The 19,322-nt window shown below is 37.9% G+C and overlaps 2 protein-coding genes across 3 annotated transcripts in view; both read right to left on the bottom strand.

Moving 5' to 3' along the window:
* The window catches only part of etfdh (electron transfer flavoprotein dehydrogenase), an 11,716-nt gene extending 9,926 nt beyond the window's left edge, over positions 1-1,790 (bottom strand). The window contains exons 1-2 of one of the 2 annotated variants that reach the window (XM_017039442.2): positions 1,597-1,790; positions 762-923 (exon numbers count right to left, since the gene is read on the bottom strand). In XM_017039442.2, the coding sequence (XP_016894931.1) occupies positions 762-923; positions 1,597-1,627 (193 nt within the window). In that variant the 5' untranslated portion in view covers positions 1,628-1,790. Of the gene's footprint in view, positions 1-720; positions 740-761; positions 924-1,596 lie in introns of those variants that run through there. The other variant, XM_008326637.3, reaches the window with a different exon arrangement.
* A 146-nt stretch (positions 1,791-1,936) lies between these two features.
* Positions 1,937-19,322, bottom strand: part of rxfp1 (relaxin family peptide receptor 1) — a 53,655-nt gene continuing 36,269 nt past the window's right edge. The window contains exons 5-18 of the mRNA XM_008326595.3: positions 17,955-18,026; positions 16,810-16,881; positions 14,820-14,891; positions 14,575-14,646; positions 14,377-14,445; positions 14,212-14,283; positions 13,923-13,994; positions 12,746-12,817; positions 12,128-12,199; positions 10,994-11,065; positions 9,472-9,701; positions 6,408-6,818; positions 5,862-6,080; positions 1,937-4,480 (exon numbers count right to left, since the gene is read on the bottom strand). Of these exons, the coding sequence (XP_008324817.1) occupies positions 4,065-4,480; positions 5,862-6,080; positions 6,408-6,818; positions 9,472-9,701; positions 10,994-11,065; positions 12,128-12,199; positions 12,746-12,817; positions 13,923-13,994; positions 14,212-14,283; positions 14,377-14,445; positions 14,575-14,646; positions 14,820-14,891; positions 16,810-16,881; positions 17,955-18,026 (1,993 nt within the window). The 3' untranslated portion in view covers positions 1,937-4,064. The remainder of the gene's footprint in view (positions 4,481-5,861; positions 6,081-6,407; positions 6,819-9,471; positions 9,702-10,993; positions 11,066-12,127; positions 12,200-12,745; positions 12,818-13,922; positions 13,995-14,211; positions 14,284-14,376; positions 14,446-14,574; positions 14,647-14,819; positions 14,892-16,809; positions 16,882-17,954; positions 18,027-19,322) is intronic.

The following is a 19,322-nucleotide window of genomic DNA, read 5'->3' as shown; positions in this document are numbered from 1 at the left end:
AGTAGAATAGGGCAATATCATTTGTCATTTAGCTCCTATAGCTGAAAATGGACTCAAAGAACACAAATTAAATCTCTAAAACAGCTTTTGTGTTGCAGTGCAACAGGAGGCTCAAAATGTGTTTTGTCTCTTCACACTGGTTCACACTACGCCTTTTCTGCAGCCATCTTTTGCTCTTGCGTTTACTCAATTAGTCTTGAAACTAGGTATTTCCTTTGTGGAATTCTGGAATGTCGCTGAGCAGCTATAAACACTGCCATATTGAGAACTGATAAGGCATGCCTCAGGGTGAGGTGTTTTCAGACTGGATGTGGCCAAGACTTTGAAACAACTGATATCATGTGATTTGGATATTTGCCTGGGACTGAGGGACTCGATGATGATGATGATGATGATGATGTGAAATTACGATATCAAAATGGTAACTTGTATTTTGCCATACATGTTTTCACCCTTCATATGTGTGTTTTACAGATGGTGACACCTTAGGTAAACACCCAAATTGATGGTGGAACACAAGAAGTAGATATTGCCTGAGACTGACATCTTGTTTGATCTCTCTGTATCCCTACTTACTAAACTACAAACTGTGTTCTGTCTAAGATCTAACAGGTGATATTTAAGTCTAACAGAAAATGTTCACACAGATCCTCTTTACTGGTGGCTATTAACGGGATACTTGCACGTTTATACTGAGCTTTGGTAACCACACTGACTTACCTTCCCATCTTGAGTCTTTCTCCCGTTAGCTTGTTAGTTACCTTCCCATCTTGAGTCTTTCTCCCGAGGATAGATGGTGTAGTGTGTTGTAATGCGAGGCACTGCCGCTGTTGAGGAGCATGCTCTCCTGTGTAGTGCTGTGTAGAGCTGAGGGGCAGCATGCTCGCTCTGTAACGTTTTTAATGCCCGTAAGCACCTGTGGGCTGCAAGAGAAAGGAAAACAGCTGCAATCAATGTGAGACCAGTTCAAACCGGGTTGACACTGACCAATGCCTGCGCTGACTCGTATGTTTTAACCAGATCTAGTTTTCATAACTGATAAGCATTCATTTAGAAGCAATGCCTTCAACAGTTTTATAACAAATATATTACCATTTTAAAAAGAGGATATCCCATGGAATGCAAATACAAAACGAAAAGCTTCTCAGATTGGCAGATGTATTAAAAATACTTGTGTACAAATAAGATTGTTCCTATAAGAAGCAATAGCCACATGCTAGCTGAATTTTATATGTAACGGCCACGTCAAATACTGCAAAAAAAATCGAAATCACTTTGGTTCCTCGCCACAACTACTTTTAACACAACAACAAACACCAGTCAAACTTTTTATTCAACATAACGTGGGACAAGGACGCTGTTCTTTTGACCTACATATGGATTCAACTTTCACCTACATATTAGCTGCTAACACAAATTGTCAGGGAAACGTGTTTGAACTGATGCTTGGTCAAATAGGAAACATAATACATGAAAACACAAGATAAAATGTGTAGCACTATTACATTTATTGAAGTTTAATTGGGCTACACTGGTGCTACATGCAATCAGTACAGACTCATAACGTACTGGCTAGCTGGTAGTATGCTAACTTACCTTTATTTGAATATCTGCCGGCTGGAAACATTGTGTTTAAGCTAATGTTCGCCCACCAGCGAACCTTGCTTTGTTGTTCTGAAACCAGTTAAAAGAGCTGTTTACACGATAACTGTGGAAACTCGCCAGCTGAGCCACACAGACCCGAAGCTAACAAAACTCCCTGCTGTAGGTAGATATTCACAAGCGTCAATACTGCGTTACTGCTGCGCATCTGGAGAATATGTGCGTTACACAATTAAGGTCGCTTTAAGGCCAATGTCCAAAAGTATTATAAGGTGAACGTAAACCGACATGTGCCTAATAAAAGCTCGATTGTCAGATGCTACTCACTTAAAAGGGTTATGTTCTGTCATGAACATGATGAAGTTTACGTTTTGGTTTTTTAAAATCGAATGTTTCTAAGTAGGCTCTCTTGTTGAGGAAATAAATGAATACAAGAGCAAATTAACCCACAGATTGTGTTTTTATTTTACAATACAGATCAATACACCAAATAAAATGAACGTGTAAAAATATCATTTCGTTTTTTAATAGTAAATGTCTTTTTGTGTGATATAAACACAAAACTGTCACATACAGAACAATGTACTCACAATTCAATGCAAAACATGTTATTTTGCAATGCATTTGAACAACAAAATGTTTCACGAAAACAGCTTCCACAGGAATCAGTCATTTAATGAATTAACTAAGCACAGAATAATTCCTGACCTTTGTACATATGTCTCTACTGCACAGATTTGAGTGTAAAAAATGAGGTGCAGCTGTTGGTAAAGTAACCTTGAGTATATTTGTTCAGACCCTCAGACCAGCTGGGGAAATAATCGTACATGATTTATTAAAAAAATATTTTTTTTAATTGATAGTTTTCTGCTAACATTAAATACATTCCTCATAACCTTTCTTTTGGCTTCCCAAGTAACCGTTTGTAGATACCAAATAGGTTTAAAACAATTTTCATAAACTCTTCTGACAGACTTCAAATTTAATGAAAAGAACCCCCCCCCCACCCCCCCCCAACAAAAAAAAAAAAAATTTCTCTGAATAACATGAGCAACATCAACATGAGCAAGCATGATTTTTTTTCACATGACCTTCAATATATACAAGCAAATGATAATATCAGCCTTGGGTGGCTTTAGAAAACCTCATTTAAAATTGAATAGGATTGAATTCATTTATTCATTATTTACCTAATCCTTTGCTGGGTTACAGAGGAGCTGAAGACAATCCCAGCTATCAAAGGCCGAGGGTGGGGTATACCCTGAACAGTTCGTCAGTCCATCACAGGGTGACATATAGAGACAAACAACCATTCACACTCACAATCAACTATGTTTTTTAATTTACAATTTTAAGTTTTCATAACACATGGTCACTCAAACCACATCAAACACTAATAAGGACAATGAAGATACTCAAGGTGGGTAAAGTACAAAAACCTGTTAAAAATGTGAGTGATTCCTGTGCACTGAACTGACAGGGCCGAATATCATCACCAGATAATGGTACCAATAACAGTTAGAAAAGTAGAGAGCTACAGATGCCAAGAGTAGAGGTAGTAAAAGTAGAAAATAAGTTCAGTGATGGCAGGAGAACAAATGGGTGGAGGCTTTCAGCTCTGGTTAGTTTGGGGGTAAAAATTTAGATGGTTTTGACACCTGCTGATGAGAGAGTGGACATGTTGGACAAGGGGTTTTCAGAAATACAGCTGCCGGGCAGGATGTACACACCTGAAGAGAATAAATGGTGAAGTAGGAAATTAAGCTGGTTGGATTCCCTCGCACATGTTGGAAAAAGAGCAGTAAGAAGAGTAATCTCGCTATATTCTAACTAAAGTTTGATTTTTCACCAAAAGCATGTAAACAGATGAATGACAATTGTTGCTCCAGTTGTTTGTCCTGTTGACTCCCCTCCTCAGAGTGGTACCAGGTCACTCTGATCAGGGCTTCTCCAAGAATATACCATCTTTTTCCCTTCACGGGTCCCCAAAGCAGATCAACCTTCTCCTCCTTCCTGGCAACTCTATCCTTAATATTCTTTGTCTTATGGTCCAGTCAAAGCTCCAGCTGCTGCTATAATGAAAGTCTGCATTTATGCACAAATGTTACTGCCAAATGAGGAAAAAAGTAGAATTTGGATAGATAGTATAGATGATCATAATGATCAGGCAGAACCTGGTGACCTTCATGTTCTATTCTCCTCAACATGGGATCGATATTTGACTGAATCAAGTGATGACTAGCTTAATTCCATTCAGTCTCATTATTGGTCATTGGTCATATCTTTAACAGTATAGACTGGGGGACCTTAGTTATTAGTGGATGTTGAAGGCCTGTCTCTGTGTTCTACTGTTATACAGTAGTTGATTTCTGGTCAAGACACAGCAGTAATTTCTCACAATGCCCCATGAATTCCATTTCCAAACAATGAAGCAGAATCACATTCATTACAATGTTTGACACCTATATGAGTTCATCTGTTTGTGCGAGAGAAACTGTGTGTAGCACATTCTTTTTGTCTGAACCTACTGTCAGGACCGTGCACTGCTTCTGTTGTGGCTGCTGCGTGCATGGTGTAACGTCATTGTATCCATCGTTGGCGATTTCCACCGGGGTGAGCTTTGGTAGCGTGTTGGTTATTTTAATTGATTGCCCTGCAGTGAGATCATGGCTGTTCTCCTGCAGCGGCCACATTTCCTGCCACGTGAGCGATGGATGGTGAGTTTGTTGGCCACTGAGTAGTGGCCTCCTTTGTCTGTAGTTGGCCCACACCTGAAGAATGGTCTCCTTGAATGGCCGTGTCGTCAGTGTATAGAGGATGGGGTTAAGGGCGCTGTTGATCGGGAGGATAAATATGACCACCCAAGAGCTGATGGTACCTAAAGGAGGAGGAGGAGGAGCAAGAAGAAGAGGAGAAGGGCAGAGGACAGGATGTGAAGTCATGTGAACAAAAGGAGAAAATAGCAGTAGAAGGCTGGAGATGATTGGTCATAGTCCCCCCGATTTACCAGGGTGGGCAAGGAATGTCCCTTATCAAAACAGAACATCCATTTAAGAATATGTTTTCTCATATGTTGTTTTTATGCAGAATAATCATTTATAGCTACAGCCGCTTCATCAGGGGTCATTACCGTTGAAGTACACATTAATGAGGTTTTAAACTGATGTCCTTTCTGACACAACACAACATAGGTTTGCGGATCAGTTGAAATCCAACCCATGACTGTGAACCTCTAGCTTTCTAATGTAATGTAATCTGATTAAAAGTTCGTCAAATAATAATATATATATTCAGAATTCACATTTACACATTACATTCCAATGCACCCTGCTGGTCAAATCAATCTATTGAGATTCTGAGCATGAAAGCCAGAGCTCATTTACAACTTTGCAGAACAGGAAATGAAGTCAGCTTGGATCCATAGCCCAAAGTAATAGCCATAATTAACTTCTGTGTGTATCGCTTAATTCTCATTGTCTTCTAAAATAAGGGTTTTTGGAGATCTAAAAAATGACTTCAGTCGAGTCCTGATACCAATTCACCATATGTCTACTCTCATTTGTACTCCCTTTTTTGGGGGTGTTTTACAGCAGATGGTAATGTTGTAATACTGCCTGCAGATATTCCCAGATGCCATAAAAACTCACATGCTGCTCTGTATGGCTCAATAAACCAATGCAAAACTTTATTACAAAGGACCCAGCATGGTTCAGGATGATATAGTGAGGCCTCATCCTTCTTGTGGAGTGATCTACAAATAAATGGTGAAACCAGTGTCCTTTACTTTGGAGGGTTAACTGCAGTCACAGGCATGAAAAAAAAGGCAAGATTCGGTTCCATGCATTGCAATCAAGGCCATGCAGTTGTGGAGAAGTAATGTTTTGCATTATCAGATTTTATCCGTGCAGCAAGTGCCTATTTCTCAACCTGTCATCACGGCTGCACCTCCTTCACAGACAGCTACACGTTTATCGGTCGCTGGTTTTCCAAGGATTAGAGCTTTTCCCGACCTGTTGTTTTGCTTGAGGGGCTCAAGTAAAGCTACAGTAACTAAAATCAAATTTTAAGTTTACTTCCCCTAAGTTTACTTTTGTTCAATGTCTCATCCTGAAAGCAGCGCTGCCAAAAGTATTCACTTTTTATAGGATGATTGTTTAACAGGAAAGTGAAGTGATAATAGAGATAAATAATAGATAGCTGTGTTTATTGGGACTGTATTCAAAATTCCTTTTATCCATTTAGTGATTATTGAACTTTACCGGGAATTTCGACTTGCAGCAGTGACAGGATCTTGAGGATGAAGATGGGGATCCAGCAGAGAGAGTCAGTGACAACAATAGAGAAGAACCTTTTGGCGATGGTCACCTCCTTCTTGATGTGGTTGCTGTACTTTGGGGTTTGTGTTCCTGTTCTCTGGATGTTATAGAACATGCTCGCGTAGGATAGAACAATGATGAGGAATGCCACCAGGTTCAGACCTACACAGACAGAACAATGTTAAACCAGATTTGTAGTTGCTGTGATTAGCCATTTTGGGGAAAAGAAAATGACAAAAAACTTTAAGTAGCCTACTGCCTTTTGGGTTAAAAGGTGACTGAGAGGGTTCGGGGGGCATAAATCACAGATATTTCTATTAATATTTCTCTCTCTCTCCATATATATATATATATATATATATATATATATATATATATATATATATACATATATATCACTCACACTCCAGTTATTAACAGTTAGCGTCGCTCAGGCCCTTATTAAACAAAGAAAAAAAACGTAGTGAGTAATCAGATGCAAATCCCTACCTAGGAAAATAACAATGGAGTAAACGTGAGCCCACAGAGTCTCAGGCTGCTCCGAATGCAGGGGGAAACAAACACCATTTGTGCCGTAGAAGTTGCGAAACAGCCCTTTGCAGACCAGAGGCAGGAAGGCCACGACAAAGCCAAACATCCAAATCCCCACAAGGATGGTGACGGTCCGCCGCCGGCCAGGCGTCAAGTACTGGAAAGGGTAAACGATGCAGATGTATTTCTCTAGCGTGAGATAGGTGAGGAGGAGAACGGACACCTCAGTGGACAGCATGGCCAAAGAGCCGATGACCTGACACTGACTGCTGTCCATCCAGGCCTGAGCGTGTCGATTGTACTCCCCTCGATACTTCAGGTCATATGCTCCAATCATGAACAGATAAATGCCCATTAGTCCATCTGCACCTGTGAACAGAAGGAGATGTGCTGTATAACAAATTTACTTCATTCATGGTGCATTTAGAACAACCAAGGACTAACAGTGACGTGGTTTAATTTATAAAGCACACATTTTTCACATGTAACATCACCTTACGCGTTCGAGTAAATGCAGCAGAAAGAAGTAAACACATTACAAATGTCCTTTCTATACAAGCTGAAATTACAGTAGGTCTACAGTTACTTGAGGTGAACATATTGCACAGAGATTTTATAATATTAAATGCCAGACTTTTTTTTTTACATCTTCCATCAGAGACTACATGAAAAAGTTTTCCACTTTTTCATAAAGTCATCAACTTTAAAATAGTAAGAAAAAAAAATAAATGAAGGAAAAGAAATGATTTTGGTACTGGAACTCAAAGCTTTCTTTTTACCAAGAGTATTTCTATTAAATGTTAAATTATTTCCGCTCTATTAAATCCACTCACCTTTTGTATCACTTTCTTGGTTAAACAAGAAAAACGATGGTGGCTCTAACATGAGCACATCTGTATATATACGTAAGCATTAAATACAGTGATAATTTGAAAAAAAAATGACATGGAAAAATGAATTAGTATTCTGTAATTTTACAATGTACATACTTTTACATGTAAGGTCTTTCTTACGGAGACGTATGATGTCATCTCGCCCAAAGCCTGAACTTCTCACCGAGGAAACAAATTAAGAAGTCATAAAATCAAATCTAAATAAACCCTAAAATCCTGACCCCCAGCAGGACTGTTGTTGTTGTTGTTGTCATACCATATCCTGTCTCTGCCCTGGGGAAATTCTTTCAATGACTCTAAGAAAGGAATTTGATTCACAGTTTATGACTTGTGGAGAGTTTCTCAGCTGCTTTATCTCTCACTGCCAAACGTTCGGTTTCTCATTAATATCACTTCTTCAGGACCCAAACCTGACAGTTTTTACTTTGATGGGAAAACCAGTGATCATCAGAAAGCTTTTTTTGATCTGGCCTGTTTGTATGATCTTTAAAGGCCTACTGAATATATTTATATGCCTGTACAGGTCATATAATAATTGCATTTGATGGGTGAAGTGAAGTCCACTACCGCCAACGAGTTCTATTTTTTAAGTTATACTTTTGCATAGATTTCTTGCTATTTTTCCACAATAACGATTTCAAACTGGTGCCAAACACATATTGTACATCTGAGGTTTTCACTGGGAGTGACCAGGATGGAAATTAACCTATCAGAGGGGCAGTTAAGGTGGGGCAGTTGGGAGATTACAGAGGTGAGATGGAGATGTTTTTGAAATGGGCTGAGGAGAGATAATCTATATAGGCAAGAGGAGGAGATGGGGATGGCTGGTGTCAAAGCAGAGGAGAAAGGGAATAGGGTGAAATGGAGGCAGATGATCTGCTTTGGCAACTCCAGAAGGGAACAGCTGAAAGAAGAATAAGCTGCTGAAACTTTCAGGTGGTGCTTCAGTTTCTCCGGATCGTCTAATGTTCTCCATAGTTCTGTTCCTACATGGAGCTCTTTCATACATGCAACTGTGCTGCATCAATACACTACAACAAATGTATGCATATTTTAACAGTGCAAACAAAATACATATATTTGTGAATGATTGGTTAATCTAAAGCTAATCATCCAACTGCCATCACTTCAGTCCCTGACATTGCCATGAGGTCAGGCTGCGGTTCTAAAAAGACATTTTATAGTGACTCGCTCAAGTGAGCAGTTGTTTGTTTAATAGAAGGTCACCTTCCAAGACCATGAGTGGAACATTTCTCCGACTGCATTCAGAAAACATTTTCATTGCTGCCCATAAAAAAACACAGAAAATCCAACATACTTCCCAGCCTGTCACACAGTGTGGACAAGAACATTTCAAATGTCCAGTTTTGAGTGGAGTTTAAATCTCCGTACATGCCGTGGCTGAGGTGTAAATGGTGCTTTAATATTGCCTTTGTCTTTTATTGGTCACTAGAAATTAGTCTGCAAAAGCAAACACCCCCCACTGAGATTTGAATATAAACTTTTATATAGCTTCATATTAAGCAACTGAGCTGTGAAATGAGATTTGTTCCTACGTGCAGCAGCAATCAAGGCAGATAACCAGTGTAACACACACTTTACATTTCTGCTCTGCCAATCTGACCTCTTTGAACAATAATCAATCTGAGACTTATGCTACGTCCATATGGGTAACTTTTATGTGTCCCTTCTCTGTGCAGAAAAGGTGGTCTCCACCATTCTTCTCCTTTAAGGGCTTTATGCATATTAGGATTCACTTTGCTATATGTTCTTCATAAAAAAACATTCTTATTACACACAGTATAACCTTTAAAAAAGTAAAAGTGGGAATTATAGTTATGTTTTTCTTTTGAGCAGTACTTTTGCAGAAAGGCTTTAACACCACAGTTTTACATCATCAGCTTACAGTAAAAGCCTTTAATCACGCTGTAGCACAGTGTTGAATATAAATCATTTTAGTGCAAATTGACCGCTATTTTGCCTAATTTTGACCAACTGTATAAAACTTTATTAATTTAATTAATTAGAAAATTAATGGAAAACTAATTTTGACCAACTGTATAAAACTTTTTTTAATATAAATGTAAATAGATAAATGTAATAGTTCACAATCTATCCCATTGACTTACAGCAGAGGGAGATGATGCACATTGCATGCAGTTTGTTCTCCGAGCGGATGTAGGAGCGCATGCAGATGACAAAGATGTTGCCAAAGCAGGTGGTGGCCGACACCACCCACACAAAGACCCTCAGCACGATGTTGGCCAGCAGGTCCTCGAAAGACGAAATGCCATCGGTGTTCGGTTTGCAGCTGCGCACGTGAGGAGCGTAGCCGCAGTACTGAAACTTCTTGAAGTAGCTGCAGTGGAAGAACAGATTAATAAAATGAACAGAGAAGATTTGAAAGGTTAATATGACGGCAGTTAATTTGAAATGAGCCCTTTTTAAATGGTGTTGTTTTGCCTACTTTTGCTAACTTTTCATATGTTTTGCCAAAGACTGGGCCAGGTGGTTCCTGGATTAAAATAAGTCTAGCAAGTAGGAGAAATGTGGCTCAGAAGATGACAGCTGCTGTCCAAAAACCAAAGGAAAAAAGAGGTAAGGTGCAGGGAGCTGCAGAATCAGCTTGATACTAAGCCTTCTATTTCTTTGAATAAAACTTTTGGTATCCAGCTGAGACTATCATTCCTTATTTAGGTGAAAATATTTCATGGTGACTATCAGAGCTCGTGAATAGTCACACTTTTAACCATACTTAATGACTAGGGGCTTTATAGGTGGGTTCAAAGTTCATGCTGCAGGAAAAAGGACAGGTGTAACATGCTAATTATCAGTAGTTACAGAAGTGGGCAAAGGCAAAATAATTCAAATTTTGAGTACGTCCAAGGCTGTTCAAAGTAGTGCCTCCTGCTATACACCCCACATCTTATCCACATACTTAAACATAAACAACAAAGATGTATATATGTGGTTTTACTGCTAGGAGTTCTGACATAAATCGAGGACCCCCAGCATTTAAAAAATTGCGATGAAAAATATATTTTGACCTTAAAATCATGGGTACTTATTTTTGTAAATGTATGTAAGCACAGTAGCTCACAGCATATCCAATAATCTACTGGGAATACAAAAAGTTATCTATCTATCTCTGTACAAATCATTAGGAACAAATGTGATAAAAAAATGCCATGACACCATCTGCATGCGAATGATTGTATATGGCTGATATTCACTGCTTCATGCAAAAATCTACCATTAGGGGACCTATTAAACACAAGACTCTGATTGTTGTCAGCGCTGCTCGTTTCCTCTCCAATGTGATACAAATATCAGATCTGGGACTTAATGGAACTTTGTTAAGCTTTCTAGATTAAAGCATGGCCACGAGGCACTGAAGTGATGCTAACAATGACTGAAAAGACATTAATTTAGCTTCTCCGCTGCCTGTGGGGTGTGTGCATCTCCAGCCATTTTATCGGAGTTAAAAGATTACACTAAGCCTGGTTAATCCATGTCTGAGGTCCAGCAGGAGATTGACAGGTCTGAGAAATACTTAAAGGAAATCCGCCTAAAACATGACAGTTGTCTGTTGTAAAGAATGACCCAGTCATGTGGATTAAATCATATTGATAGCAACGCAGAAGCACTTACATATGAGTTAAGTGTTTCAGTGGCTCGAACATCCGTCGTTGTATGTTTCCAATTTCTATCCCCTCTATGCTCCTGAAGAAAGCAAAAACAAAGGCTTCGACTGGGGAAAACCATCGACAAACAGAACATGGATTTACAGCAGCAGCGTTTTTACAAGACTAAACATTTTATCTTTCAACTGAGCACTTTCCAAGGACATATGCTGCGACAGCACATCACTCACATCATATCAACACCATAATAACACTATGTTAATACGTACTTTGAAAAGAAATGGTTCTTGAAAGATTGTGTCTCCTTAACTCCTTTAGCTCTCTGCAGCATACATTAAACATCGTGACAACACTGAGGTTCTTCAGATGCTCTTTAAAATGTTTTCAAAAAAATATTCCATCTGGGATAACGCCATTATTTTATTTAATTATTTGTCAAAAACAAAGGGGATGATGAGCTCAAGTAAAGGAGAGGGATTTACATCAGCATGCAGCAGAATGGCTTTAAGCAAAGGAAGGGAGAGATGGTGGAGTGCTTTTGGAGAAGGTCAAAAGAAATGTTTTGTTTCTGATTATTTAGGAACATCGTATTTCAGTGTGCCAAGCAAAAAGAGAGGTACTTTATTAGGAAGCTGAAAGTGGCAGGAGGATGAAAACGTTTCACTGGCCTTTAGCCTAGCTTCAGTTCAACACACTGATGGTTTAACCACATGTTTTTGTAATTATGAAATGCACTCATGATCGTATGCATGATCGTAGTAATGCCTTATCAACTGAGTTAAAATCAATATATCTAAATATTACGAGAAAAAGTTTTCTTAATAGCGCTGGAATAAAATAAAAAACTCCTGAAGTTTAAACCTCCACAAAAGCTGGAAAATGGTATTAGAGCAAGGGCCAGGGTATTATTGGATGTACACTGAGTGCAATTTCCACCATGTTTAAAATATGTTGCAACATTTTTATCTGATCAGTTACAGCAATTAATTTACACAAATTTATTTTGCAATAATAACATGGTACTAAATGTGGAGGGGCAGAGGTGTGCAGTCAGAGTGACCACTGGGTTCAGATTTTCAAAAAACAAATTACAAAATCAATAGTGTAAGTAATGATTCAGTACAAAGTAAGGAATACTCACAAGGACTTCAGTTTATGTAAGTTGTCAAAGTGGTCAACTTGTAGCTCCAATATAGGATTGTATGATATATTCCTGTAAGAATGAATGGACCATGTTTGAAAAAGGACTTTGTGACAAACTGGAACAGGTACAAGTACTCACAAAATATGTTCTAGCTGAACAAGCCTTCAGATCATACTGAAAACATACACTTAAACATATACATTTATATTCTTGTTGCCTTTTTCTTCTTCTGCATGACTCCATGTTCTACTATGCATCAATCCATGCACCTGTCATCTAACAGTCAGACTCAAAATATGATGTATACAAACATTCATTATCTCTGTATGTGGTGCTTTTAATTGGCGCCGGCCATGGTTGCCATTCCCTATAGAACAACAGGATGGCAGAAAATGACGCATGCATAGAATACACACATCATTTCTCCCATTGATGTCAGCTGAGTCGCTGATAAATATAAACCTCTGTGTTGCTGCACAACACGCCTGGGGAAACAAGCGGCTGCTGTGCTGTCGCCCATTCCAAATAACTACTTTGCATTGTTAAAATGCTTTCATGGATCACAATCAAAGGCATATTCGTACACAGTGGTGTAGTTAAGTCAAGTGAACTCACAGTTGAAGTAAATCCCCCAGTAAGACGAAGAGATTGGAAGGAATCACCAGCAGCCTGTTGTTGGACAGATCCCTGCATGAGAGTGAAAAGATTTTCAGTTCAAAGATTTCAAATCAAAGACAAAACGAATACTTATATGCAGCACTCGTGGGTGACAAAGACCAAACAAATTTGTCAAAAAATGTTCAACATAAATGTAACCCCTTGAATAATACATATCTAATACAGAGGTTCCCAAACAGCATCACCTTCTGGCTGGGATGGAAAGACATTTTTAAAATGTATTTTCTAACTTTTATTTAATATTTAAAAATTATATAAAAAAATTAGCAGATATTTAATAATGAACATGTTTTCAGCACTGTATATTCACACTGAATAATACAATTTTAAACAAACTGTTCACAGATAAGTTCACAGATGTGTGTCTGGCAAGGTGTGTTCAGGAACCATCGTAAACGTGAGAATCTGGCTGTTTAGTTGTTGTTTTTTTTAATAAAAAGTAGAAAATAATTAGATTCGTTTTTTGTGTGCATATTTTATCTTATCCTCCCTTGTTTAAAATGTCAAAGACTGTTTTCTGTAGTTTTGTTTCTGAAACTCTAGTTGAAATAGTCGATGAACTACTAGCAAAAATGAGGCCACAGAACATGTGTCACAAAATATCAGGGTCAAAATTTTTGTCCCCCTCATAAGACATGACCCGGTTTATCATGCCAGAACGACGTGACACACAAAACATGCACTGAAGTCAAACTGAGTTTTAAGTCCATAAAAATCTACACCCCTTCATCAAAGTTTGACCTCAAAGGGGAATAACCTAAAGCAGGGAGTGTGGACATCCCACAAGTTGCAACTAAGGGGTGCGTGAGATGAAAAATGTGATGGCAGTTTTTTTTTTTATCTGTGCTTTTTACACAATAAAGGTGCGTAAATAAACATTTTCTTTGTAAATTGGTTAGTGATTTAACTTCCTGTATGTACAATCTCCTGCTCTCTTACTTTGTTTCCTGTTACTGTTTTATTTGAGCGCTGTTCTATTTCAAACCTCCATGATGTTTTTGTTTTTTTATACCTGACACGCTGTCATTACCCGTTACATTTTGCACCTTGCACATGTCCACAGGATGTCACAACAATCCTTAACTACTGTGACTACAGAATGAAATAGACCTACAATTCTCCCAGCTTTTGGAGAACTGAGAAAGCCTGTTCGTGTATGTGGTCGATCCTGTTCCTCTGTAAAACCCTGGAGAAAAAGAAAGAAACAAACAAACCATAAACATATTATCGCTTTCTGGCCTTTGTTATCCCACATATTTGACTGTAGAAACTGAGTAATTGTCAGACCTGGTGATACAAATAAATGTGGTTTGTTTTTGACAGGACGTTAAAAGAAAAGTATAGTTTTACATCAAGAAATATCTGCTTTTACCAAAAATTACATGATGGGCATTCACACTCACAGAACTGTCAGCATATTGCATGAGCCGAATGATGCGTTGCCAATGGTTTCAATGAGATTTCCCTCCAAATCCCTGCAAGAACAGAATGTACAGAGAAGTCAGGTGAAACAGAAAAGCACAAAGACACAGACTATTATTTATGTATTGCTTTACACCCGTACTCACAGCCAGTTCAATCTTGGCATTTCTCGACAAATGTCATCAAGTTTTGTCAAGGAGTTGTTCAGCAGAACCCTGTCAATCAGTGACACACAATGTGCCACGGACACAAATCAACAGCAGCATCTAATAACAGGACTTTTGACATCTTGACAAATCACATCAAAGGAGAAAAAAGAAAGAGTAAGAAATGATGAAACTCACAGCAAAACCAAGGAATTCAGGCCTGAAAAGGTCATGGTGGATATATGGTTGATACTGTTGTTTTCTAGAATCCTGTATGCAAACGAGACAGTGAAATACATGTTCAGGTATTGATTGAAGAAAAAAGCGCAAATTGATGCCAGCAACGGTTTGTAGGAAAATCAATGTGTACTTTCAATACTTTTTTTCCTTCACAGATTAGCTTATATAAATTCTGTTTTAAACATTGAGTAAAAACTACATACAGCCACTCCAGTTTGTGCAGGTCCCGGAACACACCCGGCTTCAGGATCGATATTTTGTTGTGGCTCAGATAACTAAGAGAGTAAACACAAGGTTTGGAGGTCAAATGAAAGAGAGTGTTAATAAGTCCAAACATCAGCACATTCTGTTCTTTACAGCTCCATTCTGTTTTACTGCATGAGATACAGACTCTGAGACATTACGGGATTGGTAACACAGATATATCACAACCTGATGGGCAATAATAGAAAACACAACCTTTTTACAAGCAAAAGTGATTTTGCTGTTGTTTACCCAGACTTTACAACAGGATGATTTGAATCAGAACAAAATTATTATTTGTTTTTAAATACCTCCAATTTGAGATTACAGTAATTGAAATTATAAAATGTCAATGTCAACAAAGAATGACTAAAAAAATAGCTAGAATTTCTTCGTCTTCAAGCTGACAAAGAATTTAAGAAATGATGACAGTTCTTTGATTCTAGGGACTTGAACCTGGATTCAAGGACTTGTTTGCTAATAAATTTAAGGCATTATAAACAGACCAAATAGCTAAGGGTTTGGGCTGCTGTCAAACTATTTCATTTAAACAGAATATTTTTTTGGACAATAATGGCCCAGAATTTGAAGTTCAGAAAATGCTTCTAGTTTTTAGATGTCTGCCCCATGAGTTCTATCATTCTGAGCTGCATGTGGTTTGATGGCCAACAATCACACGCACCAGGCCCATTGATCAGACAGACTGTTAAACAGCATCTTCTCATGAGGTGAATCCTATAAGACAGTATTAATATGCAGGAACAGATCTTTGGAACAAAGAAAGAGCAGGAACAACAGGCTGAAAGGACACATTCCTTCAAACATGAATGTTACTCAAAATGCAGGTTAACATTTATGAAGACAATGAAGGACAGACAAAAAATTCTCCCTCTCTCAGCCCTGCAACATGTGTCTGTTGAAATTCATTGAAATCCTTTAAATAAAAACCCCTTAAAACAAAGTCTAAGATTTTTGTGACCCAATTTACAGAGTGACATCAACAAACCCTGTTGTAGTCAGTATTTGTAGCCCACAATAAATATGTCCTTCATCCTAAACACGGAATGATGTCTGAATGCTGCTGCCAATAAGAGCAGTGAACAAGGACCTAATCCAGTGTTTGTGTGTATTTCAGGTACAGCCTGAGGGGATGAAGAAGCCACTGCATCAATGGCACGGTGGAAATCATTTGAATTTTCCATTGTTGTACAGATTGGGATTGATTGACATACCGTGTTTGGCTTTTAAGTTAAGGGCAGTGAAAGCAAAATATTCAAATTATAGTTAACCTAAACCCTTTTCCCCCTTAAACTTCACACAACAGATAAACTAGCACTTGTCTGTTTTCAACAAGAGGAGCCAGAACCTAAATTTGAAAGGAACACAGTTTGGCCTAGAAACGGCACACAATCGATCCTTTCAAAATTGGACAGTTTGACAGTTACTCAGTTTTCTACCTACTTATTTTTTTTTACATCACCAAAAGGTTTGCTTTTATTGAAAATAACCCATCAGACTCCTCAAGGCTGCAGGTGCAAGGACGTCTTTGAAAACGCTGAGAAGTTGGTGGCAGTTTTAATTCATTCATTCATGACAGTAAAAGTACAGGCAGCCATTGTTACCCAGAACCCTTCAGTTCTTGAATAGTGGGTGATGGCACTAAACTGTCACAGTCTTTTCTAAAAAAAAAAAAAAGTAGCTGCAGACTTGATCAGAATATTAAAACTTGGGTGAAGTTACAGCAATTATAAAAAACATTATATAGTATGATGTCATTTATATGATATAAAATTAATATAAAAAAAAACTTGATGCAAAACCCATGAAGTCAGACAACAGTAATTAGACCCAGTAAATTAGGTTTTATCCATGTGTTTTAACCAACAATTCCAAAGTCTTTGCCTTAAATACTGAGATGCAGCACAGAAATAAAAAAAATATAAAACTTACAGTCTTGTGAGGTTGTAGAGGCCCCTCAATGCGTCAGGACTCACATCACGGATTCTATTGTGCTGAAGATATCTACACACAATAGACACACAAAAAAATAATTCTGATATGAAACAATCTTCGTTTTCTAGGTAATTCAGGCCCAGGCTGTTTTCCTGACCTTCAACATATCATGTATGAATTTAGGGAATTCAACTGTTATTCAGGTTTGTTTGTCTTAACTCCATTTTTTTGTAATATGTAATAATGTATAAGTGAATACATAACAAGCTAACTCCCAGCTGGGCCACAGGGAGGCAGAAGGTAGCCAGATCCATGCTCACTTCTGCTTCTTGTTGTCCTTCGCATTTTGTACACACCCAGTGCCCTCGCAACGGATTTTCATCTTGTCCCAAAATCAGAGTAGGAATGAATATGAGGAAAGTTGGCACAAGCCGGAGCATGCACACGCACACATACTCACCCACACACACATGAACCCGCATATTGGGTCCCGAAGGACAACACAAGGGTTAAAAGAAACAAAACAGAATTGTATCACTGGACCCAGAACAGACGGGAACGTTCGTCCTAAGGACTCTCTGGTGTTACTCTTCACCAGTCACCACCTGCTCTGGCATAACAGGGCTCTAAGCAGTTCAGTATCCCCGAACAGTCAAGGAGAAAAGAGATGATGCTCGAATTAGAGGAGATAAACCTCTGAGGATTGTCAAACAGGAAACCAATGTTTCTAAAAAGCAGCACATCGAAGTTTCAACAGTTCCACAAGCTGTGAAAATTCTAGCTTTAGCATCAAAGTGTTGTTTGCTCACTTCAAATGTCTCTAAAAATATTTCTGAAAATCAACTATCCATTGCTTATCCAACTGGAACGACCGGAGATCAAACCAGGAAAACCAGTGATTTCTTGATATAAAGGCACGTTTTATAACATGAATTCATTTTGAAATCAATCAAACAAGATAAAGTAAGAATGCAATCATCAATCAAACAAGATAAAGTAAGAATGAAATATGAACATAACACAAATTAATTAATGAACTCAGAAGTATGAATGGGAGAAGAGTAGAATTAAAATGTGTTTTGCAGGTAAAATAAAATAATAAAATAATAATAAAAATAAGTTTATAAAAGTGCATCACTTACAGTTTTTGTAGACTCTGGTATTTGAAGAACTTGTTTTCTCTCAGTCTCTGAATTCGGTTCCTTTGTAGGGACCTGAAGGACAGTATGATTTAAACGCCACATTCAACAGGAAGGATAAACATGCAAAGGTTTCACAATGTTGAAAAATTCCATTGACTTAAACTATCTATTCACCAACAGGATATTGGACTTACAGTAACCTGAATTAATATATATATATATATACATATATATATATATATACAGTATATTCAATCAAATGGAAACTTTATTTACCGACATATTTAAAGCTTTTAAAGGATTATGATGGGATAAAAAAGAAATCTTTCAAGCTGCTGCCAGGTGCCACTTTTGAGATTTGGGGACCACCATCCACTAAATACATGATTTATATGGCACTTTATTCCACCCAGGAGCTGTGCAACTAATAAATGATTTCCTGAGTCTCTTGGTATATCTAATCAACCATTTAAATGCGATCTGTCCTGAACTGATTCTGTCTAATTTGTAAAAGCTTGCTGTGAATTCTCTCATTTCCCCCTCGTTTTTTTTAGGGAATCCAGCTCAAAGTTACGTTTGATGAATTTACAAACAATTAATTTTTCTGTAGACTGAGTAAATAACCAGAAGCCAAAGATGAACTCTTTACACAGATTTCTTGCTGGGTTTTGGTTTTAATAATCAAATAAAAAAACCTTTGTGGAAATGTCTTTATAAAGAAGTTATTGTAGATATACAGTGAAATGTTGACATTTTTGGTACTTTCTCAACACACCACAGAAATGGCGAGGCTGATATTCGGATCTCAAATCAGCACTGTGCCTTAACCACTGGACCACAGGCCATGGGTATGTTTTAAAAATCAAACTAGTCAACGAGATGGTCAAAAGTTGTACTGTCACTGGGCTTTTTCATTTTCACTTGCAATGATATTCAAATGGGTGCAATGACGATGGTAAGAAAAGTGTCTACTATTGTATGTCCCAGAACTAATTATTAATACATTGTTCAGGAAGTCTGTATCAAACAAGTAGCTCTTCATGTTACCCTTGAAGTAGCTCTCAGTTTCAAAAAGGTTGGTGACCACTGATCTAGAGGTTTGTAGAAACAACGTGTTGTGATATTTAATGACATTTACTCTTGTTGTGTTTCATTGTTGAGTCATAGGGTACTTTAAAGTTAATTATGGGGTTAGGCCTGGAATTAGGTTCCAATTAGAATTAGGGTAAGGGTTAATAGTGGTTAGGGTTGGATTACAGGGCTAGAAAATGGCATATAAAATGTTCATGAAATCATTGTGTGTTGGAAGGAAATTTGACGCTGAATAGCTGGATATGTTGAAGTGTTTTGTTTTTGTTTTTTGTTTTT

The sequence above is a fragment of the Cynoglossus semilaevis genome, chromosome 15, assembly GCF_000523025.1.
Source record: "Cynoglossus semilaevis isolate Cse_v1.0 chromosome 15, Cse_v1.0, whole genome shotgun sequence".
Lineage (NCBI taxonomy): Eukaryota > Metazoa > Chordata > Actinopteri > Pleuronectiformes > Cynoglossidae > Cynoglossus > Cynoglossus semilaevis.
Note: the sequence above shows the minus strand (reverse complement) of the source record. Positions and strands in the feature narration are given on the sequence as shown.